The sequence below is a fragment of the Heterodontus francisci genome, unplaced genomic scaffold (genome assembly GCF_036365525.1).
Source record: "Heterodontus francisci isolate sHetFra1 unplaced genomic scaffold, sHetFra1.hap1 HAP1_SCAFFOLD_58, whole genome shotgun sequence".
Classification (NCBI taxonomy): domain Eukaryota; kingdom Metazoa; phylum Chordata; class Chondrichthyes; order Heterodontiformes; family Heterodontidae; genus Heterodontus; species Heterodontus francisci.
In genome coordinates this window covers 4,567,503-4,591,012 of record NW_027142006.1, presented here as the reverse complement: position 1 = coordinate 4,591,012, position 23,510 = coordinate 4,567,503, and the positions used below count along the sequence as shown (strand labels likewise).

At 49.3% G+C, this 23,510-nt stretch overlaps 1 protein-coding gene and 1 non-coding gene across 2 annotated transcripts in view; both read left to right on the top strand.

Moving 5' to 3' along the window:
* Positions 1-275: 275 nt before the first annotated feature.
* The window catches only part of LOC137365869 (histone H2B 1/2-like), a 60,949-nt gene continuing 37,714 nt past the window's right edge, over positions 276-23,510 (top strand). The window contains exon 1 of the mRNA XM_068028112.1: positions 276-389. Within this exon, the coding sequence (XP_067884213.1) occupies positions 276-389 (114 nt within the window). The remainder of the gene's footprint in view (positions 390-23,510) is intronic.
* trnar-ucg (transfer RNA arginine (anticodon UCG)) lies at positions 20,021-20,109 on the top strand. Its single transcript is given in 2 exon segments — positions 20,021-20,057; positions 20,074-20,109. It is a non-coding gene; the product is annotated as a tRNA-Arg (tRNA).

Below are 23,510 nucleotides of genomic sequence, written 5' to 3'. Positions count from 1 at the left end.
CTGAATCAGACTGCAACAACTCCTCTTCACTGGACGGGGAAATGCTGGAACGACAGCCCCTTCAAAAGAGGCGGCAGAACTCCGAGATGGATGGTAAAGCATCCCAGCCCCCAGGCACTGGAAGCTGTGATGGGCCCGGCGTGGCCCAACCCCAATGCCCCACACGTAACGACGTGGCCAACGCATCTCAGCTCCGGGACATCGGGAGCAAAGACACGTCTGGCGCACCTGAGCTCCGGGAGACCGGGAGCTGTGATGTTTTCGAGGAGGAACAGATGGAAGCAGCTGAGGACAACCCAATGCTCTCTGGCTACAAGAGACCCCCGATGTCACCCGAGCGGAACAAACCCTGCATGAAAAATCAGGAGCGGTTTCTGAGCCCAATCAACGTGAAACTGCTTGAGCACACGATGGGTATGCAGGAACATCCCGAAGGACTGGGACTAGCGAGGACAAATGGTATGGGAAGCAACAACTAATTTTTAGTAAAAAATGGGTGTAATTGCTTCCATTAATGTGCGTAGCATTAAATCTACTACGCGATGTATTTCAACCTTGGATTACCTTGCCAAGGTCAAAGCTGACCTACTGTTTCTGCAGGAGTGTGGAATACCACATATCAGCACCTACAGGCAGTGGTCGCGATGGTGGTCCCACGGGCCATCGATCTGGTCGGGGGGTAATGACTGCCGTTCCTCCGGCCTGGGTATTCTGCTGCGGGGAGGTAACTTCACCATCTCCGAAGTTAAGGAGGTGGTGGGCGGCCGCCTCCTCGTAGCAGACGTGATCTACAACAACGCTCCGCTCCGGTTGATCAAAGTGTACGCCCCGGTACAACGCAGCGAGCGGCTGACCGTCTTCCAGCAGCTCCCACTGCTGCTGGCGACGTCCAGGCCGGTCATCCTGGGCGGTGACTTCAACTGCATCATCGATGCGGCTGGACGATCCGGCAGTGACGACAGCAAACTGGACGCTACGTCCAGATTCCTAATAGAAACAGTTAAAGATGCCAAACTGCACGACGTCCTCAGCAAACCTGCAGACAGAGCGCAGCGCAGATACACATGGTCAAGATCGGACGGGTCTGCCCGTTCCAGGATTGACTTCCTGTTTGTGTCTCGTGCTGTCACGGTCGGATCCACCGACGTCAAGCCGGTGTTCTTCTCCGACCACTGCCTCTTACTGGCTGACTGTCACTTACAGGACGTCCAGCGGGTTGGCAGAGGGACGTGGAAACTCAATGCTACACTGCTGACCCCAGAGAACGTTGAGGAACTCAAAAGGGATTACAAAGGTTGGAGGACCCCTCTTTGAGTCTCCAGTTCACTGGTGGGAAGCGATTAAGGTGAACATCAAGAGGTTCTTCATCCACAAAGGTGTTCAGAAGGCGAGAGAGAGACAGAGGGAAATGTCCCGACTCCAGAAAATTATGCAAAATCTACTCCGGTTGCAGTCAATGGGGGTCGAGGTCAAGGAGGACCTCCAAGAGGTGAAGAGCCAGCAGGCCTCGCTCTTTGCCAAGGAGGCCTCCAAGATCATCTTCCGGTCCAGAGTCCGCTCCTCGAGCAGAATGAGACGTGCTCGCGTTACTTCTTCCAAAAGGTACACACAGAGAGCTCTGTTATCAGCAGCCTGAAGGCAGAAGATGGCTCGGTAACGTCTTCGCAGTCTGACATACTAAGGATCAGCAAATCCTTTTGTGCTGGGCTGCATGACGTGAAGCCCACAGACAGCAGAGCCTCCCAGTCCTTCCTGTCATCTATCACAGAGGTCCTAGATGACAGCAGGAGGGAGAGACTGGACAAGCCGCTAACTCTGGACGAGCTGACAAAGGCCGTCGAGCCTTTCGAGACGAGTAAAACTCCCGGGAGCGACGGCTTACCGGTCGAGTTGTACTCGGCGCTGTGGGACTGGGTTGGCCCGGACCTGCTGGAAGTATACGAGAGTATGCTCCTGGCCGGCAGCATGTCAGAATCCATGAGAAAAGGCATCATCACGCTCATTTACAAGCAGAAGGGGGAGAGGGCAGAAATCAGAAATTGGCGGCCCATCTCACTGCTTAATGTTGATTACAAGATTCTGTCCAAAGTCATAGCCAGTCGAGTCAAGTCTGCTCTGGAGTTGGTGATTCACCCCGATCAGACCTGTACTGTACCCGGCAGGAAGATCTCTGACAGTCTCGCGCACCTCAGGGATACGATCGCCTACGTACGGGACAGGAGGGTGGACACCTGCCTCATCAGCCTGGACCAGGAGAAGGCTTTTGACAGGATATCGCACACCTACATGATGGACGTGCTTTCCAAAATGGGGTTTGGGGAGGGAATCTGCAATTGGATCCAACTGCTCCACACAAACATCAGTAGCGCAGTCTCAATCAACGGGTGGGAATCTGAAAGTTTCCCGATCAAATCTGGAGTCAGACAGGGCTGTCCTCTGTCCCTGGTCTTGTTTGTTTGCTGTATTGAACCCTTTGCTGAGTCTATTAGGAAGGATGCGAGCATAAGAGGGGTGACAATCCCAGGCAGCGGAGGCACTCAGGTCAAAACCTCCCTGTACATGGATGACGTCGCCGTTTTCTGCTCGGATCCGCTGTCCATGCGCAGACTGATGAGCATCTGCGACCAGTTCGAACTGGCCTCGGGAGCCAAAGTTAACCATGGCAAGAGCGAGGCCATGTTCTTTGGGAACTGGGCTGACCGATCCTTTGTCCCCTTCACCGTCAGGTCAGATTACCTGAAGGTGCTGGGGATATGGTTCGGAAGGGCCGGGGCGTGCACCAAAACATGGGAGGAGCGAGTAGCCAAGGTACGACAAAAGTTGGGCATGTGGGGGCAGCGATCTCTCACCATTGTGGGTAAGAACCTGGTCATCAGGTGCGAGGCGCTCACGTTGTTGCTCTACGTGGTGCAGGTCTGGCCCATTCCCCACTCCTGCGCCGTGGCAGTCACCCGAGCCATTTTCCGCTTCGTCTGGGGATCCAAAATGGACCGGGTCCGGAGGGACACGATGTTCAAATCTCTGGACAAGGGCGGGAAAAATGTACCCAACGTGGCCCTCATCCTGATGACCACCTTCGTGTGCGGCTGCATCAAGCTGTGTGTAGATCCCCAGTACGCAAACTCCAAGTGTCACTACGTGCTGAGGTTCTATCTGTCCCCGGTGTTGCGAAGGATGGGCCTGGTCACATTGCCGCGGAACGCTCCGTGGAGTTGGGACGTGCCGTACCATCTATCCTTCGTGGAGCAGTTTCTGCGGGAAAACACCTTTGACCACCGGTCCATCAGGCAGTGGTCTGCACGGAATGTCCTCAAGGCCCTACGGGAAAAGGAAACGGTGGATCCTGTCGGATGGTTCCCCGAGCAGACCGTCAAAGTCATTTGGCGGAATGCCTCATCACCAGAACTTTCAAACAAGCACCAAGACGTAGCTTGGCTGGTGGTGAGAAGGGCACTCCCCGTTAGATCCTTCACGCACACCCGAAGTCTCGCCCCCTCCACACAGTGCCCCCATGTTGGCTGTGGTGGGGAAGAGACGGCCGCCCACCTCCTCCTGGAATGTGCCTTTGCAAAGCAGGTGTGGAAAGAGATGCAGTGGTTTTTGTCAAGGTTCATCCCAAGCAGTTCTGTAACACAGGATTCTGTGCTCTACGGGCTGTTCCCAGGGACGCACACCGAGACAAACATCAACTGCTGCTGGAGGACTATCAATTCGTTTAATGACGCCCTTTGGTCTGCCCGAAACCTGCTGGTCTTCCAGCGCAAAGAGTTGTCCTCCACCGAATGTTGCAGACTGGCACATTCCAAAGTCCAGGACGACGTGCTGAGGGACGCACTAAAGCTTGGGGCAGCTGCAGCAAAGGCTCAATGGGGAAAGACCACAGTGTAAGGTTCCCCCACCAAGCTGGACTGAGGGGCTGGATCAATGGGAAACCCCTCGAACTGTATCGTTAATATTCTCAATTGCTGTAAATGTAAAAGTGTAATTGACATGACAATTGTGAAACGGAAGTGTTGTGAAGAAACTCATGACAGTATTGAAGGAAACTGATCTCCCTTGCAATGTTTGTATTTTTTGGTGCTGTTTGGAAACTGTTTGGCAATGTAAATTTTACAGATTTTTATGAATAAAGTATATTTTGGAAATTTAAAATAAAAGTAAGGTCCCCCCATCAAGCTGAACTGAGGGGCTGGATCCATGGGAAACCCCTCGAACTGTTTTGTTGATATTTACTTTTGCTGTAAATGTGAAACTATAATTGGCATGACAATCGTGAAATGGAAGAGTTGTGAGGCAACTCATGATTGTATGGAAGGAAACTGATCTCCCTTGCAATGTTTGTATTTTTTGGTGCTGTTTGGAAACTGTTTGGCAATGTAATTTTTACAGATTTTTATGAATAAAGTATATTTTGGAAATAAAGAAAAATGTTCTCCCAGAATGAGGCAAACCTATTGTACTGTGGATTTGCTGATGCCTGCGATGTCTTCAAATGTGGGATACTCAACTGCAGAATTTGTGATAGTTGGGGGTCTGCTTTTGCGCTCACCCCTGATTATATGAATCAAAAATAGAATTTACTAGCTGTTGCTGGGCAGTGTTTCAGCTCCCAAATATTTTTTGCAATAAACACTCGTGCTCGTTTCTTCGCAGCTCCAAGTACGCACTTCTCCACCTCAATGCTTGGACTTAGCTGGCAGGGGATAGACCGTGATCAGTGGCGTTTGATAATGCAGGTGCTGTTTTTGTGTTTTTTTGGGGGGGTGGGAGGTGGTTTCAGCACCGTATTTAGGGCATTCCGCCGTTTGGAATTGGAGATCTACCGTGGTGGTGGTTTCCCTGTCAGTTGAGGATTTAGTACTTGTCCCAGGAAAGCGTCAAGTAAAAATGGCTGCAACCAACACCAGAGCTCCAGCCCAGGGGGTGTGTAACACCGTTAGGGTGGCGGTGAAAGATAGTGAAGGAGGTGCACCCATCGACTGCGCCTACTTCATTAAGAATTTTGTTTTTCCAAAATATACTTTATTCATAAAAATCTGGAAAAAAAACACTGCAGCCTCACAGCTCCAGCGACCCGGGTTCGGTTCTGGGTACTGCCTGTGTGGAGTTTGCAAGTTCTCCCTGTGACCGCGTGGGTTTCCGACAGGTGCTCTGGTTTCCTCCCACAGGCAAAGACTTGCCGGTTGATAGGTAAATTGGCCATTGTAAATTGCCCGAGTGTAGGTATGTGGTAGGAGAATTGAGGGAAGGTGGGGATGTGGCAGGGAATATGGGATTAATGTAGGATTACTGTCAATGGGTGGTTGGTGGTCAGCACAGACTCGGTGGGCTGAAGGGCCTGTTTTAGTGCTGTATCTCTCCATGACTCTATGACATTCCAAAAAGTGTGAAAGAAATCAGTTTTCTTCAACACAGGAGTGAGTTGCCTCACAACCCTTCCATTCCACTTTACCTGCCATGTACATTTTGCAGCAAAACCATATTTGGTGTATACAGCCCGATGGGTTTCCCATGGGTCCAGTTCCTTAGTTCACTATGGCGGGGGGACCTAACACAATGGTCTTTCCACATTGAGCCTTTGCAGCGGCTACCCCAAGCTTTAGTGTGTCCCTCAGCACGTAGTCCTGGACCTTGGAATGTGCCAGTCTGCAACACTCGGTCGTGGACAACGTTTTGCGCTGGAAGACCAGCAAGTTTCGGGCAGACCAAAGAGTGTCTATCACCGAATTGATGGTCCTCCAGCAGCAGTTGATGTTTGTCTCGGTGTGCGTCCCTGGGAACAGCCCGTAGAGCACAGACTCCTGTGTGACAGAGCTGCTTGGGATGAACCTCAACAAAAACCGCTGCATCTCTTTCCACACCTGCTTTGCAAAGACACATTCCAGAAGGAGGTGGGCAACTGTCTCTTCCCCACCTACTCAGCAGAGATGACATCTGTTTTTGAAGCAAAAAGCAGAACCGACTTGATGCACAACATGAAACCAGCAGCCAGAACATTATATGACTTGAAATTAGCCAAGGCAGTTGTGCAAAAGACAGTGAGACACTGCGCAAATAAACACTGGACAAAATCACAAATGTAACAATGCTTTCAAAAGCAAATCTCCCGAGTATGCTCACACTCGTCAAGCAGAGGTGACTTTGCTGGCACAGGCACGTTTGCAGGATTGAAGGTGACACATTCCCAAGGGTATTCTGTATGGGGGGGTAGCCGGAGACAGAAGACCAGTTGGATGCCCAAAGCCCCACTTCAAGGATGCCTGCAAGCAGGACATGAAGGCTCGAAACATCGATTTTCACACATGGGAGACACTGGCCAACAACAGAGGGAAATGGTGATATTACCCCTGGACTGGTGTGTGCATCACCATGACGATCAGTGACTACAGCAGTTCGACAGCAGGTGCCGACATGGAAAACAGCGACACCTGATAATCCCACCGCATATGTGTCACTTGTGGAAGAACCTGCCTCTCACAGATTGACCTCTTCAGCTATCAAACAAAGTGCACCGTGGGAAACTATCCCATCACCAATGGATTTTCTGCAAGTCCATCATCTCACATAGAAGGAAGGATGACGACGACGACATCTACAACCAGGGCGGCCCATCGTGCCTGTGGCAGCTCTTTCATTTCCTTTCAACTATTTATCAAAATTCCCTTTTCAACCTTACGATTGAGTCTCCTTCCACCATTCTCTCAGGCAATACATTCCAGACCAAAAACAACAACATCTTGTGTGTAAATTTATAGAGCACCTTTAACGTAATACAGCGTCCCATGGCACTTCACAGGAGTGTCGGAAAGCAAATTTGGACCCCAAGCCACACAAGACCGTATTAGAGCAGATGGCCAAAAGCTTGGTCACAGAAGTAGCTTCCATGAGTGTTTTCAAGGAGGGAAGAGAGGTCGAGAGGCAGAGAGTTCAGGGAGGGAAATCTCAGGCTTCGGGCCTGGACAGCTGATGTCACAGCTGCCAGCGGTGGAGCGATAAAAATCAGCGATGCTCAAAAGACCAGAATTGGAGCAGGGCCGGAATCTCGGGGGGAGTGAACCAAATAAAATCCGGCCCTTTGTATCCCCCTCACAGCTGACATTCCCACCTTGCTTTTTATTATCAATCAATTTCCCTCTTGCAGTTCTATTTCACACCAAGAGATGTCAGTCTCATGCCATTTCACAGCAAGCTGCAAACAAGCTTACTTTACTACCAGTCCAATACTGTGTTGAGTGGACAAGGATGTGTGTGGTGTGCAGCGTGTGGTTTGCAGCAAGGTTAGACTCAAACCAAAGAAGGTGCATCACTCCAAGCGGAAGGGCCGCCTGCGCATCAACACGAGCAGAATTTCTTATCCACAGCTGTGACGTAAGTTTCTAAATTCACTTGATAAAGTCCTTCAAAATACTCCTACAGGGGATGCAGAGACCAAGTGGGCCCACATCAGAGATGCCATCTATGACTCAGCTATGATCACCTATGGCAAACGTGTGAAGCAGAATGCAGACTGGTTTAAATCACACTTTGAAGAGCTGGAACCTCTCATAGCCGCTAAGCGCATTGCACTATTGAACTACAAGAAAGCCCCCAGCGAGTTAACATCCGTAGCTCTTAAAGCAGCCAGAAGCGCTGCACAAAGAACAGCCAGGCACTGTGCAAATGACTACTGGCAACACCTATGCAGTCATATTCAGCTGGCCTCTGACACTGGAAACATCAGAGGAATGTATGATGGCATTAAGAGAGCTTTTGGGCCAAATATCAAGAAGATCGCACCCCTCAAATCTAAATCAGGGGACATAATCACTGACCAATGGAAGTAAATGGACTGCTGGGTGGAGCACTACCTAGAACTGTACTCCAGGGAAAATGTTGTCACTGAGACCGCCCTCAATGCAGCCCAGTCTCTGCCAGTCATGGATGAGCTGAACGCACAGCCAACAAAATCGGAACTCAGTGATGCCATTCATTCTCTAGCCAGCAGAAAAGCACCTGGGAAGCACAGCATTACCCTGAAATAATCAAGAGTACCAAGCCTGCTATACTTCCAGCACTCTACGGACTGCTTTGCCTGTGCTGGGACGAGGGAGCAGTACCACAGGACATGCGAGATGGCAATATCATCACCCTCTATAAGAACAAGGGTGACCACGGTGACTGCAACAATTACCGTGGAATCTCCCTGTTCAGGATAGTGGGGAAAGTCTTCACTCGAGTCACTTTAAACAGGCTCCAGAAGCTGGCTGAGCGTGTCTACCCTGAGGCACAGTGTAGCTTTCGAGCAGAGAGATCCAACATTGACATGCTGTTCTCCCTTTACCAGCTACAGGAGAAATGCCGTGAACAACAGATGCCCCTCTACGTTGCTTTCATAGATCTCACCAAAGCCTTTGACCTCGTCAGCAGACGTGATCTCTTCGGACGACTAGAAAAGATTGGATGTCCACCAAAGCTGCTAAGTATCATCACCTCATTCCATGACAATATGAAAGGCACAATTTAGCAGAACGGCACCTCATCAGACCCCTTTCCTATCCTGAGTGGCATGAAACAGGGCTGTGTTCTCGCACCTACATTGTTTGGGGTCTTCTTCTCCCTGCTGCTCTCACATACGCTCAACCCTTCAGAAGAAGGAAATTTCCTCCACACAAGATCAGGTGGCAGGTTGCCCGTCTAAAAGCGAAGACCAAAGTACGGAAAGTCCTCATCAGGGAACTCCTCTTTGCTGACGATGCTGCATTAATATCTCACACTGAAGAGTGGCTGCAGAGTCTCATCGACAGGTTTGCGGCTGCCTGCAACGAATGTGGCCTAACCATCAGCCTCAAGAAAAAGAACATCATGGGACAGGACGTCAGAAATGCTCCATCCATCAATATCGGTGACCACGTTCTGGAAGTGGTTCAAGAGTTCACCTACCTAGGCTCAACTATCACCAGTAACCTGTCTCTCGATGCAGAAATCAACAAGTGCATGGGAAAGGCTTCCACTGCTATGTCCAGACTGGCCAAGAGAGTGTGGGAAAATGGCGCACTGACACGGAACACAAAAGTCCAAGTGTATCAAGCCTGTGACTAAGTACCTTGCTCCACGGCAGCGAGGCCTGGACAACGTATGTCAGCCAAGAGCGACGTCTCAATTCATTCCATCTTCGCAGCCTCCGGAGAATCCTTGGCATCAAGTGGCAGGACCGTATCGCCAACACATCCCCAGCATATACACCCCAGTGAGCCAGTGGCACTTGAGATGGCTTGGCCATGTGTGCACATGGAAGATGGCAGGATCCCCAAGGACACATTGTACAGCGAGCTCATCACTGGTATCAGACCCACCGGCCGTCCATGTCTCCGCTTAAAAGACGTCTGCAAACGCGATATGAAGTCCTGTGACATTGATCACAAGTCGTGGGAGTCAGTTGCCAGTGATCACCAGAGCTGGCGGGCAGCCATAAAGGTGGGGCTAAAGTGTGGCGAGTCGAAGAGACTTCGCAGTTGGCAGGAAAAAAGACAGAAGCGCAAGGGGAGAGCCAACTGTGTAACAGCCCTGACAACCAATTTTATCTGCAGCACCTGTGGAAGAGTCTATCACTCTAGAATGGGCCTTTATAGCCACTCCAGGCGCTGCTTCACAAACCACTGACCACCTCCAGCTGCTTACCCATTGTCTCTCGAGACAAGGAGGCCAAAGAAGAAGATTCTTCCACCTCTCTGAGATTTGGCTACATATTTTCTCCTCTATCTCTTCCTGTCTGTTTAGAGGCCTGTAGTACACTCCCAGCCAAGTGATTGTCCCCTTTTTGTTTTTATGTTCTCCCCATATGGCCTCATTTGAGGAATTTCTAAGATATCATCCTTCCTTACTGCAGTAATTGACTCCTTGATCAACAGTGCAATGCCACCTCCTCTTTTACCCCTTCACCTGTCTTGCCTGTAGATTCTGTACCCTGGAATACTGAGCTGCCAGTCCAGCCCCTCCCTCAACCATGTCTCTGTGATAGGAATAAGATCATAATCCCATGTGCTAATCATCGCCCTCAATTAATCTGCCTTATTAGTACGACTCCTTGCATTAAAATAGATGCAATCCAGCCTTGCATTTTTCACTTGTGCCATAGCAGGTCTATATTTGCTCTGCCTTCCAGACTGACTCAGTTTCTCTTTTAAATTTGACTGTGTTTAACCCCCTACTGTACCTCCACTCTGTATCCGACCCCCCTGCCAAATTAATTTAAACCCCCGCTACCCCCCAAAACAGCACTGGCAAACCTCTCAGCAAGTATGTTGGTCCCGTTCCAGTTCAGGTGCAACCCGTCCAACTTGGACAGGTAGGTCCCACCTTTGCCAGAAACAGACCCAGTGGTCGAGGAAACTAAGGCCCTCCCTCCTGCACCATATCCTCAGCCAAGCATTCATCTGCTCTACCCTCTTACTCCTATACTCATTAGCAATTGGCATTGGAAGTAATCCGGAGATTACAACCTTTGAGGTCCTGCTCTTTAATTTGCTATCTAGCTCCCTAAATTCTGGTTGCAGGACCTCATCCCTCTTTCTACCTATGTCATTGGTGCCAATGTGTACCATGACCTCTGACTGTTCACCCTCCCCCTTGTCCTGCAGGCACTCTGTGACATCCTTGACCCTAGCACCAGGGAGGCAACATACCATCCTGGAGTCACGTTTTCAGCCACAGAAATGCCCATCTGTACCTCTTACGATAGAATCCCCTATCACTATAGCTCTTCTACTCCTTTTCCTCCCCTCTTGTGCAGCTGATCCACCTGTGGTGCCAAGGACTTGGTTCTTGCTGCATTCCCCTGAGAAACTATTTCCCCCAACAGTATTCAAAGTAGAAAATCTGTTAGAAAGCGAGATGGATCCAGGGGACTCCTTCACTACCTGTCTCGTTCTTCTATTCTGCATGGTGGTCACCCATTCACTTTCTGCCTGAGCAGTCTTTACCTGCGATGTGACCACCTCCCTATACGTGCTATCCACAATGATCTCAGCCTCGCGGATGCTCCACAGTATCTCCAGCCACCGCTCCAGATCCGAAACGTGGATTTCGAGTAGCTGCAGTTGGAGACACTTCCTGCACACGTGTTCGCCCTGGACACTGGAAGTGTCCCTGACATCCCACATTGCACAGGAGGATCACTCCACATTGCTGAGCTGCCCTGCCATGACTTACCCTTAATTTATCCCCTTAAATTACCCAAAAATTAAATTATTTACACTAGGGACCTTGATTCTCCCCCAAAAAACACGACCTCCTTTATTGAAAAAACTGCAGACCTTTCCCTTTACTTTTCGTTACTTACCCAGCTATTTAGAGTAACTCCCTAACAGCAGATACTCACCAACCAATCACCTTGCAGCCTTCCTGTGACATCACTGCTCACTTTGTTTTCAAACTCCGGCGTGCCTGGACTGCTCTCCGCTTCGCACCCGGAAGGTGAGTGACTGGGCCACGATCCTCAGGCTCAATGTATCGGCTCCACTGTCGGTGTTCTCCCCACAGGTCCAGACCTCTCCCGGAAGGTGAGTGACTGGGCCGCGATCCTTGGGCTCAATTTATTGGTTCTGCTCTCGGCGTTCTCCCCACAGGTCCACTCCTCTCTGCTCCGCTCCCGGAAGGAAAGTAAGTCTGGTATCTGTGACGGACAATGAGGAGAAACACAATATAAGGAGATGGTGAAATACATTTTACTCTTTAGACGATATTATTTATTATATTTCAGCTGTTCCTTGTTTTACAAATATTTTTGCGGGCTTTTCAAATTTGTGAATGGGTTTCAGCTCTGACAATTTGCCGCTGCCAATCTCCGCCCCATTTTCTCATTGCCCTTTGATGATCGGCAAAATAGCAGCTACCTGATTGGTGACATGAACCAGCCAATGAGACTCAGCAGACAGTAACCAATCAGAAGTAGCCGGACTGCATTCTTCCAGAAGGTAAAGCAGGGAAGTGCAGGAGGAATTCCTCACTCTTTGTGAAAGTATTTGTGAGATTGTGGAAATGTCTGGAAGAGGAGCAGGGGAGAGACCATGATCCTGTCTCAGGTAAGTTTTTGAGTAAAATGGCTGTAACCAATTCTGTAACTTCAGGCCAGGGAGTGTGTAAAATCGTTCGGGTGGTAGTGAAGGATAATGATGGAGATGCACCGGTTGATCGTACCTTCTTCATTAAGAAAATCCTTATTGATTGCTGTGGATTCCAAGCTGTAAACATCTTCTGATTGCAGGACTTCCCCAGCTGTGGATATTTTGACGTGACGTTCAAGTACGTGGCGGATGCATCAAGTTCCTGAAGGTGTTCAAGGAGAAGGGAAACCAGGCGCCGCTGTCTATCCTCACAGTGGAGCCGCTCTTCACACTGCCATCGCAACGTGACCGGGTGGTGAGAAGCCACCTATACAACCCCCATGTTCCTGTCATGGATGTACTCACCTTCCTCAACAGGTACGTCGAGGTGGCCGGCGGCAGCACAGATGTCAAGGACCCATTTGGATTTGGACCAGCTAGCAGCAGGTCAAGGTGAACTTGAAGGTCAATGCCAACGGAGCCATCATCCATCCTCCCTCCAGCTTCACTTTCGGGGGAAGTCGAGGCTTCATGGTCTACGCGGAGCAGCCCAGAGTTTGTCGTACCTGCGGCAAATCTGGTCACGTGGCAGCTAACTGCAGCACAGTCGTCTGCAAGAATTGCAAGAAGGAAGGCCATCACACCAAGGACTGTAAACATTGTAAGTACTGCAACCTGTGAGGTGGGGCAGGCCACCTCTACAAAACCTGCCCCAAACGCTGCCTCAGTTCTGCTCAGGCAGCAAGGACCAAGGAAAGACCGGGTTAAGGAACGGTGAACATGTCTGGTGCTGGGAGGGAAACAAGCAATCCTCCCCACAGCGATGAAAGTCTATCTGAGAAAGAGAAGAAAGGGGAGGCAGCTGCAACCAGAGACCCAACACCTACTCCGTGCCTGGAAACTCCTCCTCTCCAGACAGAATTAATGGAGGAGGAGGCAGCAGATGGACAAACAGGTCAGTGGCAGGTGGTACAAAGGAAGACCACAAAGAAAAAAACCTCCAAAAAAAGAACAGGTCACCACCCAACCAGTGGCAAGAGGAGACTACCGTCTGAGACAGACTACAGCAGCTCCTCCTCACTGGACGAGGAAGGGCCGGAACGATGGCACCTCCAAAAGAAGCAGCAGAACTCAAAGGAGCTGGAAGATAAAGCCCCCCAGCTCTGGGACACTGGAAGCTGTGACACGCCCAGCGCACCCCAAACCAAAAGCATAGAACCCAAGGAGATGCTCAGTGCACCCCAGCTCCGGGAGACCGAGAGCAGCGAAGTGTCCTGCGCACTCCAGCTCCAGCTCCGGAAGTCAGGAACAGTGATGTCTTTGAGGAGGGACCGAGGGGAAAGACACCAACAGCAGAGGACAACCCAAGCCTTGCTGCCTACAAGACCCGCCCCCCACCCGCCGATGTCACCCCAGTGGAACAAAACCCTCATGAATAACCATGAGGGGTTTCTGGGCTCAACGAATGTGAAACAGCTTGCGTACACTATGGGTATGCAGGAACATACTCAAGGACTGGGACTAGCAAGGACACCTGGTGTGGTAAGCAACACCCAACTTTATAGTGGATATAAAGATTGCTTCGATTAAAATGCATTGTGTTAAATCCACCACGTGATGTGTTTCAACCTTGGATGACTTCGCAAAGGTCAAAGCCGGCGTACTGTTTCGTCAGGAGTGTGGAATCCTGCACCGCAGCACTTACAGGCAATGGTCACGATGGTGATCCCATGGGACATCGATCTGGTCCAGGGGAAATGATTCCTGTTCCTCCGGCCTGGGGATTCTGCGGCGGGGAGGCAATTTAACCATCTCTGAAGTTAAGATGCTGGTGGGCGGTCGCCTTCTCGTAGCAGATGTAATGTACAACAATGCTCCGCTCCATTTAAGCAACGGATATGCCCCGGTCGAATACAGTGAGCGGCTGACCATCCTCCAGCAACTCACACTGCTGCTGGCGACATCCAGGCCGATCATTCTTGGAGGTGACTTCAACTGCATCATTGATGCAGCTGGACAATCTGGCAGTGACGACAGAAAACTGGACGCTACGCCCAGATTCTTAAAAAATGCCAAACTGCACAATGTCTTCAGCAAACCTGCAGACAGAGAGCAGCGTAGATACACCTGGTCAAGATCGGACGGGTCTGCCCGTTCCAGGATTGACTTCCTGTATGTGTCCCCTGCTTTCACGGTCAGATCCACCGACGTCAAGCCGGTGTTCTTCTCCAGCCACTGCCTCTTACTGGCTGACTGTCACTTACAGGATGACCAGCGGGTTGGCAGGGGGACATGGAAGCTCAATGCTACACTACTAACCTCAGAGAACATTGAGCAACTCAAAAGAGATTGAAAAAGTTGGAGAACAGTGAGACCCTCCTTGAGTATCCGGTGCACTGGTGGGAAGTGATCAAGGTGAATATCAAGAGGTTCTTTATCTCCAAAGGTGTTCAGAGGGCGAGAGAGAGACAAAGGGAAATGTCCCAACTCCCGAAAAGTATGCAAAATCTGCTCCGGCTGCAGTCGATGGGGGTCGAGGTCAAGGAGGATCTCCAAGAGGTGTAGAGCCAGCAGGCCTCGCTCTTTGCCACGGAGGCCTCCAAGATCATCTTCCGGTCCAGAGTCCGCTCCATTGAGCAGGATGAGACGTGCTCGCGTTTCTTCTTCCAAAAGGTACACAGAGAGAGCTCTGTGATCAGCAGCCTGAAGGAAGAGGATGGCTCAGTCACAACTTCACACTCCGACATACTAAGGATTAGCAAATCCTTGAATGCTGGGCTGTAAGACGTGAAGTCTATGGACAGCACGTCCTCCCAGTCCTTCCTGTCATCTATCACAGAGGTCTGAGATGACAGCATGCAGGAGAATCTGGACAAACCGCTAACTCTGGACAAGCTGACAAAGGCCATCAAGTCTTTTGAGACGAAGAAAACTCCCGGAAGCGACGGCTTACCAGTTGAGTTGTATTCGGCCCTGTGGTACTGGGTCAGCCCAGACCTGCTGGAAGTGTACGAGAGTATGCTCCTGGCCGGCAGCATGTCAGAATCCATGAGGAAAGGCATCATCACCCTCATCTACAAGCAGAAGGGGGAGAGGGCAGAAATCAGAAATTGGCGGCCCATCTCACTGCTTAATGTAGACTACAAGGTTCTGTCCAAAGTCATCGCCAGTCGAGTCAAGTCTGCTCTGGAGTTGGTGATTCACCCTGACCAGACCTGTACTGTACCCAGCAGGAAGATCTCTGATAGTGTCGTGCTACTTAGGGATACGATCGCCTATGTATGGGTCAGGAGGGTGGACACCTGCCTCATCAGCCTGGACCAGGAGAAGGCTTTTGACAGGATATCGCACACATACATGATGGATATGCTCTCCAAAATGGGGTTTGAGGAGGGAATCTGCAATTGGATCAAACTGCTCTCCACAAACATCAGTAGTACAGTCCAAAAAATTGGGTGGGAATCAGAAAGTTTCCAGTCAAATCTGGAGTCAGACAGGGCTGTCCTCTTTCCCCTGCCTTGTGTGTTTGCTGTATCGAACCCTTTGCTGAGTCTATTTGGAAGGATGCGGGCATAAGAGGGGTGGCAATCCCAGGCAGCGGAGTCACTCAGGTCAAAGCCTCCCTGTCCATGGATGATGTTGCTGTAGTCTGATCGGATCCGCTGTCCATTCACAGACTGATGAGCATCTGCGACCAGTTCGAACTGGATTCGGGAGCCACTGCTAACCATGGCAAGAGCGAGGCCATGTTCCTTGGAAACTGGGCTGACCGATCCTTTGTCCCCTTCACCGTCAGGTCAGACTACCTGAAGGTGCTGGGAATATGGTTTGTCAGGGCCGGGACGCGCACCAAAACCTGGGAGGAGCGAGTAGCCAGGGTACAACATAAACTGAGCAAGTGGGAGCAGCGATCTCTCTCTATTATGGGTAAGAACCTGGTCATCGGGTGCAAGGTGCTCACGTTGTTGCTGTAAGTGGCACAGGTCTGGCCCATACCCCACTCCTACGCTGTGGCGATCACCCGAGCCAATTCCCGCTTTATCTGAAGACGCAAAATGGACAGGGTCCAGAGGGACACGATGTTCAAACCTCTGGATAAAGGCGAAAAAATGTACTCAACATCGCCCTCAACCTGATGGCCGCCTTAGTATGTGGCTGCATCAAGCAGTGCGGAGAGACCCAGTATGCAAACACCAACTGTCACTATGTGCTGAGGTTCTATCTGACCCCGGTGTTGCGAAGGATGGATCTAGTCACATTGCCACGGAACGCTCCATCCAGTTGGACTGTGCGTTCGTGGAAATGTTTGTGTGGAAAAACACCTTTGACCACCAATCCATCAGGCAGTGGTCTGCACGGAATGTCCTCAAGTATATTTTTGGAAAAGAAAAGTCTGGAAGAGGAAAGATCGGCGGGAAAGCTCGGTCCAAGGCCAAGTCTCGCTCCTCCTGGGCTGGACTGCAGTTCCCGGTGGGCCGTGTTCACAGGCTCCTGAGAAGGGGCAACTATGCTGAGCATGTGGGTGTCGGAGCCCCGGTCTATCTGGCTGCTGTGCTCGAGTATCTGACCGCTGAAATCCTCGAGTTGGCCTGTAACGCGGCCCAGGACAACAGGAATACCCGCAACATCCTCAGACACCTACAGCTGGCTGTCCAGAATGACGAGGAGCTCACCAAGCTGCTGGGAGGGGTGACCATCACTCAGGGCTGGGTGCTGCCTAATATCTAGGCCATGCTGCTGCCCAAGAAAACCAGCGCTCCGGGCACCAAAACCAAGGCAATCTGCCAGGATTTTATCAAATACCCAAAGGTTCTTTTCTGAGCCACCCACAGTATCATTCTTGTAAATCTCCGCTGTACTCTCTACACAGCAATTATGTCCTTTCTGTCATGTGATGACCAGAACTGTACGCAATACTCCAGCTGTGGCCAAACCACCGTTTTAAACAGTTCTCGCATTACATCCCTGCTTTTGTCGACCAAGAAAGGAAAGCATTCCATATGCCTTCTTCACCACTCTATCGACCTATCCTGTCACTTTCAGGGACCTGTGGACATGCGCTCCAAAGTCTCTCACTTCTTCTACCCATCTCAGTATCTTCCCGTTTATTGTGTATTCCCTTGCTTTGTTTGCCCTCCCCAAATGCATTACCTCACACTTCTCCAGATTGAATTCCATTTGCCACTTTTCCGCCCACTCAATTAATCCATTCATATCATTCTGAAGTCCACGGCCATCCTCCTCACTATCAATTACACGGCCAATTTTTGTGTCATCAGCAAATTTCCCAATCATCGCTCCCACATTTAATTCCAAATAATTAATTTTTTTTGAAGCGATACAGCACTGAAAGAGGCCCTTCTGCCCACCGAGTCTGTGCCGACCACAAACCATCCATGTTATCCTAATCCTACACTAATTCCATATTCCTACCACATCCCCACCTGCCCCTATATTTCCCTACCACCTTCGTAGGGACAATTTATAATGGCCAATTAACCTATCAACCAGCAAGTCTTTGGCATGTGGGAGGAAACTGGAGCACCCGGAGGAAACACACGCAGACACAGGGAGAACTTGCATACTCCACACAGGCAGTACCCAGAATTGAACCCGGGTCGCTGGAGCTATGAGGCTGCGGTGCTAACCGCTGCGCCACTGTGCTGCCCGTGTGGTAATATACACCACAAACAGCAAGGGACCCAACACTGAGCCCTGTGGAACGCCACGAAAAACCGCTTTCCATTTGCAAAAACATCCGTTGACTACTATCCTTTGTTTGCTGTCACTGAGTCAATTTTGGATCCAACCTGCCACATTCCCCTGTATCCCATGGGCTTTCATTTTATTGACCAGACTGCCATGTGGGACCTTATCAAATGCCTTACTAAAATCCATGTAAACCACATCCACCGCACTATCCTCATCAATGTTCCTTGTTACTTCCTCAAAAAACTCAATAAAGTTAGTGAGACATGACCTTCCCTTAACAAATCCATGCTGACTATCCCTGATTAATCCGTGCCTTTCTAAGTGGTAGTTTATCCTGTCCCTCAGAATTGATTCGAATAATTTACCCACCACTGAGGTCAGACTTACCACATCCTTTTAAAATAATAGTACAACGTTCGCAGAGCTCCAATCCTCCGGCACCTCCCCAATATCCAGTGAGGATTTGAAGATGATCCGCAGCGCATCCACTATTTACTCCCTGGCTTCGTTTAACAACGTCAGATGCAAACCATCCGGCCCTGGTGATTGATTCATTTTGAAGGATGTCAGACTCTCCAGTACTTCCACTCTCATTATGCTTATCGTATCTAATATTTCACACTCCTCTTCTTTTACTACAATGTCTGCATCATCCCTCTCCTTTGTGAAGGCAGAGACAAAAAACTCATTAAGAACCCCGCCCACATCTTCTGGATCCACACAGAAGTTCCCTTGTACATCTCTGATAGGCCATACCCTTTCCTTAGTTATCCTCTTGCTCTTAATGGACTGATAAAACATCTTTGGGTTTCCTTCAAGTAGTTGTATCCAGTCCACATCCACCAAATCACCTCTCAGTTTTGTAAAATTTGCCTTCCCCCAATTTAGAACTTTTACTTTTCGAGCTGCCCTGCCATTACTTAGCTTTACAAACTCATTATTGCTCTTGTAATAAGTGTAATAAGTAGAATAATTTACCAGTTACTCACCGATCAGCTTCTTCCCCTATACCATGGAGGCTGAAAAGGCAGAAGAGACCAAAGAGCACCTCCTTCCCCCAGTCAGTGAAGTCCCTCACACATCAACTCACAGCTTTACACTCTGTCCAAACAGCACTTTCTAATTAGTAATTATTCATAAATTACACTAACTAAAACATTAGTAACCTGACCAATTACAAGGTAGCTATTTGAGGGTTTTTAAACAAAGAGCTTTTCTCCCTATCCCAAAGGCTCTTTTCAGATCCACCCACAGTATCTGAAAGGGCTGATTACTGTCTGACGTCTGCTGTACCCACACCTCGGTCTATCCCTCTTCATCTAGAACAACCAGCATCATCTTCCATTCCTTTCACCATCATGTGTTTAACTCGCTTCTCCTTATAGACAGTCAGATATCAATGTAATAATGAAATGATCTGTGTCAGTGCTGTCCATTTCCCTGTCCTGATTTCAGACCCTACTCTGGACACTTGTTTCCCATTCCAGGACCTTCTTGTATTAATATTCAGCACCACCTGTCAGTCAGAAACTTGTCTCAATGAACCGATCCTTTTACTGAACTTCCAACTGCTGCTGTCTATTTCTCGAGGGAAAGAGCTGCTCACTGCATAAGGATGTGAGGGGAATGTAACCCGGCTGCTGGTGAGACGGTCCCGTCTTCTCAATCAAAATGTTACTACAGTGATTCCCAGATTCCCAGCTGGTCTGTTGAGGATTTTGTTTTCACAGAAATATCTTGTTAAATACAAATCTGATTCCAACATGTCAGTAACAGGACAGAATGGGAACCTTTTAAAAGGATGAAGCAACTATTTCAGTGGCTTCTCACTGTCCCCCTGAAGCCTGTGTGAAGGGGAATTACCAATAGTCTGTAATTTATTACTTCCACACCGAGTTTGAGTTATTTGTCGCGTGAAAGATTGCTGAACGGAGTCTTTTACTGTCAGTTACGGATGAGAAGTTGACAAAAATTGGCAACATAAAGCTGTTCATAAAATAGCACCAGCAATTTGAGTCGGTAAAAGCAAAATTGTGTTTTAAAAGTTTATTTAAACCGCTACGGGAAAATAGATTTTTATGTACTTTTCCAGTCGATCACTTCTTTTCCACAGTGAAATTGGCGGCTTTCACAAATTCAAATATTCTGCCAGGTTGACAGGTTCAACCAATGATTTTTTGTATTTTGTGCTTCGAAATTCTCTGATTGAATCAGTCATGTAAGCTAATGGCTGTGTGGCCTAATGGATAAGGCGTCTGACTTCGGTATATTCTAGGATGTTATCAAAAGATTGCAGGTTCGAGTCCTGCCACGGTCATTTTGACCCAAAGGGATTTGGGGATTGAACATATAGAACATAGAACATAGAACATACAGCACAGAACAGGCCCTTCGGCCCACAATGTTGTGCCGATCCTTTGTCCTCTGTCAAGGACAATTTAATCTATACCCCATCATTCTCCTTTATCCATATACCTATCCAAAAGCCTTTTGAAAGTCCCTAAAGTTTCTGACTCAACAACTTCCCCGGGCAAGGCATTCCATGCCTCGACCACTCTCTGGGTAAAGAACCTTCCCCTGACATCCCCCTTATATCTCCCACCCTTCACCTTAAATTTATGACCCCTTGTAACGCTTTGCTCCACCCGGGGAAAAAGTTTCTGACTGTCTACCCTATCTATTCCCCTGATCATCTTATAAACCTCTATCATGTCACCCCTCATCCTTCTCCTTTCTAATGAGAAGAGGCCTAGAATGTTCAGCCTTTCCTCGTAAGACTTATTCTCCATTCCAGGCAACATCCTGGTAAATCTCCTCTGCACCCTCTCCAAGGCTTCCACATCCTTCCTAAAATGAGGCGACCAGAACTGCACACAGTACTCCAAATGAGGCCTTACCAAGGTCCTGTACAGCTGCATCATCACCTCACGGCTCTTAAATTCAATCCCTCTGCTAATGAACGCTAACACCCCATATGCCTTCTTCACAGCCCTATCCACTTGAGTTGCAACTTTCAATGATCTATGCACATAGACCCCAAGGTCTCTCTGCTCCTCCACATGCCCAAGAACCCTACCGTTAACCCAGTATTTTGCATTCATGTTTGTCCTTCCAAAATGGACGACCTCACACTTTTCAGGGTTAAACTCCATCTGCCACTTTTCAGCCCAGCACTGCAACCTATCCAAGTCCCTTTGCAGACGACAATAGCCCTCCTCGGTATCCACAACTCCACCAACCTTTGTATCATCTGCAAATTTACTGACCCACCCTTCGACTTCCTCATCCAAGTCGTTAATAAAAATCACAAACAGGAGAGGACCCAGAACTGATCCCTGCGGCACGCCACTGGTAACTGGGCTCCAGGCTGAGTATTTACCATCTAAGACCACTCTCTGCCTTCTATCAGTTAGCCAATTCTTAATCTAACTGGCCACATTCCCCACTATCCCATGCCTCCTGACTTTCTCCATAAGTCTACCATGGGGGACCTTATCAAATGCCTTACTAAAATCCATGTACACCACATCCACTGGTTTACCCTCATCCACTTGCTTGGTCACCTGCTCAAAGAATTCAATCAGGCTTGTGAGGCAAGACCTACCCCTCACAAAACCGTGCTGACTGTCCCGAATCAAGCAGTGTCTTTCCAGATGCTCAGAAATCCTATCCCTCAGCACCTTTTCCATCAACTTGCCTACCACCGAAGTAAGACTAACTGGCCTGTAATTCCCAGGGTTGTTCCTATTCCCTTTCTTGAACAGGGGCACAACATTTGCCACCCTCCAATCACCTGGTACCACCCCCGTCAGCAGAGAAGATGAAAAGATCATTGCCAGCGGCTCTGCAATTTCATCCCTTGCTTCCCATAACATCCTTGGATATACCCCGTCAGGCCCGGGAGACTTGTCTATCTTCAAGTTATTCAAAAACCCCAACACATCTTCCCTCCTAACGAGCACTTCCTCGAGCTTACCAGTCTGCTTCCCACCGTCCTCTTCAGTAATACACCCCTTCTCATTCGTAAATACCGAAGAGAAGTACTCATTCAAAACCTCACTTATCTCTTCCGGCTCAACACACAGTCTCCCGCTATTGTCCTTGACCGGACCTATGGTCCCCCTAGTCATCCTCATATTTCTGACATACGCGTAAAAGGCCTTGGGGTTTTCTTTTATCCTACCCGCCAAGCATTTTTCATGCCCTCTCTTAGCTCTCCTAATCCCTTTCTTCAGATCCTTCCTGGCCATCTTGTATCCCTCCAGAGCTATGCCTGTGCCCTTTTTCCTCAACTTTATATACGCATCCTTCTTCTTCCTAACAAGACTCTCAACCTCTCTTGTCAACCACGGTTCCCTCACATGACCATCCCTTCCCTGTCTGACAGGGACATGCTTATCAATGGCCCCTACTATCTGCTCCTTGAAAAAGTTCCACATTTCGACCGTGCCCTTCCCTGCCAGCATATGCTCCCAACTTATGCTCCTCAGTTCCTGCCTGACAGCATCATATCTACCCTTCCCCCAATTGTAAACCTTGCCCTGTTGCACATACCTATCCCTCTCCATTACCACAGTGAATGCTACAGAATTGTGATCACTATCTCCAAAGTGCTCGCCCACCAACAGCTCTATCACTTGCCCTGGTTCATTACCTAGTACCAAATCCAATATTGCCTCCCCTCTGGTCGGGCAGTCTACATACTGAGTCAGAAAAGCTTCCTGGACATACTGCACAAACACTACCCCATCCAAACTATTCGATCTAAAGAGTTGCCAATCAATATTTGGGAAGTTGAAATCCCCCATAATTACTACCCTGTGACTTCTGCTCCTTTCCAAAATCTGTTTCCCAATCTGCTCTTCCACCTCCCTGCTGCTATTGGGGGGCCTATAGAAAACTCCCATCAAGGTGACTGCTCCTTTCCTGTTCCTGACCTCAACCCACAGTGCCTCAGTCGGCAGATCCTCCTCGAAAATTCTTTCAGCAGTTGTTACACTATTTCTAACTAACAATGCCACCCCCCCACCTCTTTTACCACCATTCCTAATCTTATGAAAACATCTATAACCAGGTACCTCCAAAAACCATTCCTCCCCCTCACCTATCCACGTTTCAGTGATGGCTACAACATCGTAGTCCCAAGTGCCCATCCACGCCTTCAATTCACTCACCTTATTCCTGATGCTTCTTGCGTTGAAGTATACGCACTTTAACCCTTCTCCGTGCCCATCTGTCCTCTGTGACAGTGCTACCTTCCCCAATACCTCACTACACTCTTTGTCTTTCTGAGTGGACCCACTGGTCCCTGGATTACAAGTCCGGTTCCCATCCCCCTCCCAAACTAGTTTAAACCCTCCCGAACAGTACTAGCAAACCTCCCTCCCAGGATATTGGTGCCCCTCTGGTTCAGATGCAGCCCGTCCTGTTTGAACAGGTCCCATCTTCCCCAGAATGCAGTCCAATTATCCAAGAACTGGAAGCCCTCCCTCCTACACCATTCCTGCAGCCACGTGTTCAGCTGTGCTCTCTCCCTATTCCTAGCCTCACTATCACGTGGCGCCGGCAACAAACCAGAGATAACAACTCTGTCCGTCCGAGCTTTCAGCTTCCAGCCTAACTCCCTAAACTCACTTCTAACATCTGTGCCACCCTTCCTTCCTACGTCGTTGGTGCCAATGTGCACCACGACCTCTGGCTGCTCCCCCTCCCCTTTAA